The sequence below is a fragment of the Trypanosoma conorhini genome (assembly GCF_003719485.1).
Source record: "Trypanosoma conorhini strain 025E chromosome Unknown Tco_14.4_contig_00011, whole genome shotgun sequence".
NCBI classification, from domain to species: Eukaryota; Euglenozoa; class Kinetoplastea; order Trypanosomatida; family Trypanosomatidae; genus Trypanosoma; species Trypanosoma conorhini.
Genome location: NW_021704096.1, coordinates 59,796 through 62,074, shown reverse-complemented (window position 1 = coordinate 62,074; position 2,279 = coordinate 59,796). Strand labels below are relative to the sequence as shown.

The window sequence follows — 2,279 nt, the reverse complement described above, 5'->3', positions numbered from 1 at the left end:
AGCCGCTGCTGGACGAGACGCTGCAGGTGGATTTCCAGCGGCGGAAGTTGACTGTGTCGTACGTGGCAAGCGTGGTGTCGGCCAAGTCCACCACGCTGCGGCGCAAGAAGCAACTTTTGCTGCACCTCTGCAAGACCGTCAAGGCGGAGGAGTGCACTTACAAGGTGAAGGAGTCGAGTGGCCAGGTTGTCCTGCGGCTTGTGAAGGAGAAGCCCGCGACGTGGCTGGAGTTGGTCAACAAGAACGCAGCTTCGGGCAGTGACAGCGACAAGGACTCCGAGGCGGCGGAAGGGAGCGGGCTCGTGCAGGATGATGACCTTGAGTGAAGTGAAGCTCGTCAAACTTCGTGGCCTCAAGTATATTCCTCCGCAGGGCGGCAGCGATGCCGCACATGCGCACGGATCATAATACCATTACTATTATTATTACTATTACTATTATTATTACTATTATTATTATTAATGTTATTCACGCTGAAAATGCCCAATTATAGCTAACTCATATATTTCTCTGTTGGCGATTCGATGGGAACCGCCAGCCGCCCATTCTTCATCTGCTGCACATCCTTGCGATGGCAGCGGCGCCACCGTCACACTCCACTATTTTTTTTTCCTCGTTTGCTTTGCTTTCTTTTCTGGCCTCCTCTTCCGGATTCAGCGTGTACAGTTTGATGCTGAAGGCGCCCGCACATTCTCCTTTTGCGTTCATGGGCGGGGTTGGCTGACGGTAGCAGTACCCGCCGCAGGGCTGGCAAGCCGGGCGGCTTTCGTAAAGGCGAGTGCCAATTCTCGCGCAAAAGCAAACGGGGAGGAGGAGGACGGGCCTCCTTTTTTTTTGCGCGTGGGGATGGGCGGCAAGTGAGGATGCAGGCGCACATCCCACAGAAGGAGCCAAAAAACCTTTAACGAAGGCTGCAGCGTTTTATTTGGTTTCATTGTGCGCTTTCACAGCGTTGTGCTGTCGTTTTTGCCGTGGCCGTGCCTCCCACGCGTGTCCGCGGGAGGTGCGGGGAGGACCTGACGCTCAGATTTCTTGCTTGGATGGGTGGGTGGGTGGGGGCACGCGGTGGGGAGTCTGCGGGGTGCAGACGCCACTCTCTCTTTCTGTGCCTGTGTGAAGTTCTCTCCGAGCATTGGAGGGAGGCTATGTTTTCTTTTTTTTTCGTACATTCCTTAGGCGTGCTGCACCAGGGGTTTTGGTGGAGGGGAGCAAAACTTCCTTTTAGGTCTCTCACGCCTTTGTAATATTTTTCTTCACATACAACACGCAAGACGCTTCCAAGCTTCGCCCGTGCACATGCTGCGCTGCTCGCCGAAGCAGTGCCCATGCATGGCGCCAGGCCTCTCTTCGCTGCTGCGGCGACGCGGCTTCGTGCCACACTGCCGCGGCCCTGCCTCCCTCCGCTGGCGCTGCACGGCCCGCGCCACAGGCGGCAGGGGCGAGGACGAAAGCGGTGGCGGTGCGGCTGGGGGTGGGGTGCCCAAGGCCCCATCCATCATTTTCTTCGGCGGGGATATCGTTTCTCTGGTGGCTCTCAAAATGTTGCGCGAGCGGCTTGAATGTATTCAGGGGACAGAAGCTGTTGCCGCCCCGGCTGAAGGACCGCTGCACGCCAGCCAGCCGCAACTGGCAAAGACGGCTGAGGGCAAACAACAGTTAGTCGTTGTGTGTCCCTTTTTGCCTGCTGATCCCGGTGCCATTTCGCAACGCCACCGCCGACAGTACCCTGTGGCCCGCTACTGCGTTCAGCACGGCATCCCGCTGATACCAGTGGACCACCCAACCTCGATGGCACAGAGTACGACGCTGCAGTATCTTCTTCGCCCCTGGCGGGCAGGCGGGCGGAGCAGCAGTGGGGCGGGGATCCGGCTGCTGGGAGAGGAGTGGGAGGATCATTACATCTTGGGTCAGCCATTGGAGGCGTTTGATGTGGCCGTGGTGGTGTCCTTTCGGTACTTTATTCCAAAAAAACTGTTGAGGCGGCTGCCCCACACCGTCAACCTCCACCCATCGCTGCTGCCGCGTTATAGAGGTGCGAGTCCCATTTTTGCCCCGCTCCTCCGCTGCGATGACGTTGGCGGGGCGAGTGTCATCAAGCTGCTGCCGGAGCAGCGGCTGATGGACTCCGGGGACGTGCTCTGGCAGCAGTCGATGCCCATCCCACACGACATGAGCATCCGTGAGTATCTTCCCCGTGTGACAAGCTTGGGGGCGACGGGGCTGTGCGAGTGCATTTTTGGTGCCGTGCCTTCTGCCCGGGCACCGGCGCAGGACTGGGG

General features: G+C 58.5%; 2 protein-coding genes across 2 annotated transcripts in view, besides 1 other annotated feature; both read left to right on the top strand.

Moving 5' to 3' along the window:
• Window positions 1-2: 2 nt before the first annotated feature.
• Window positions 3-326, top strand: Tco025E_00504 (uncharacterized protein; the record flags this gene model as incomplete). The annotated part of the gene is made up of 1 exon (XM_029367445.1): window positions 3-326. A coding segment is annotated over one exon (324 nt), but the record flags the coding sequence as incomplete, so codon positions are not given.
• A 79-nt stretch (window positions 327-405) lies between these two features.
• Window positions 406-469: a microsatellite.
• An 827-nt stretch (window positions 470-1,296) lies between these two features.
• Window positions 1,297-2,279, top strand: part of Tco025E_00503 (methionyl-tRNA formyltransferase) — a gene marked incomplete at both ends in the record, with an annotated part of 1,128 nt that continues 145 nt past the window's right edge. Inside the window, one exon of the mRNA XM_029367444.1 lies at window positions 1,297-2,279. This exon is cut by the window's right edge and continues 145 nt beyond it. Within this exon, the coding sequence (XP_029232517.1) occupies window positions 1,297-2,279 (983 nt within the window).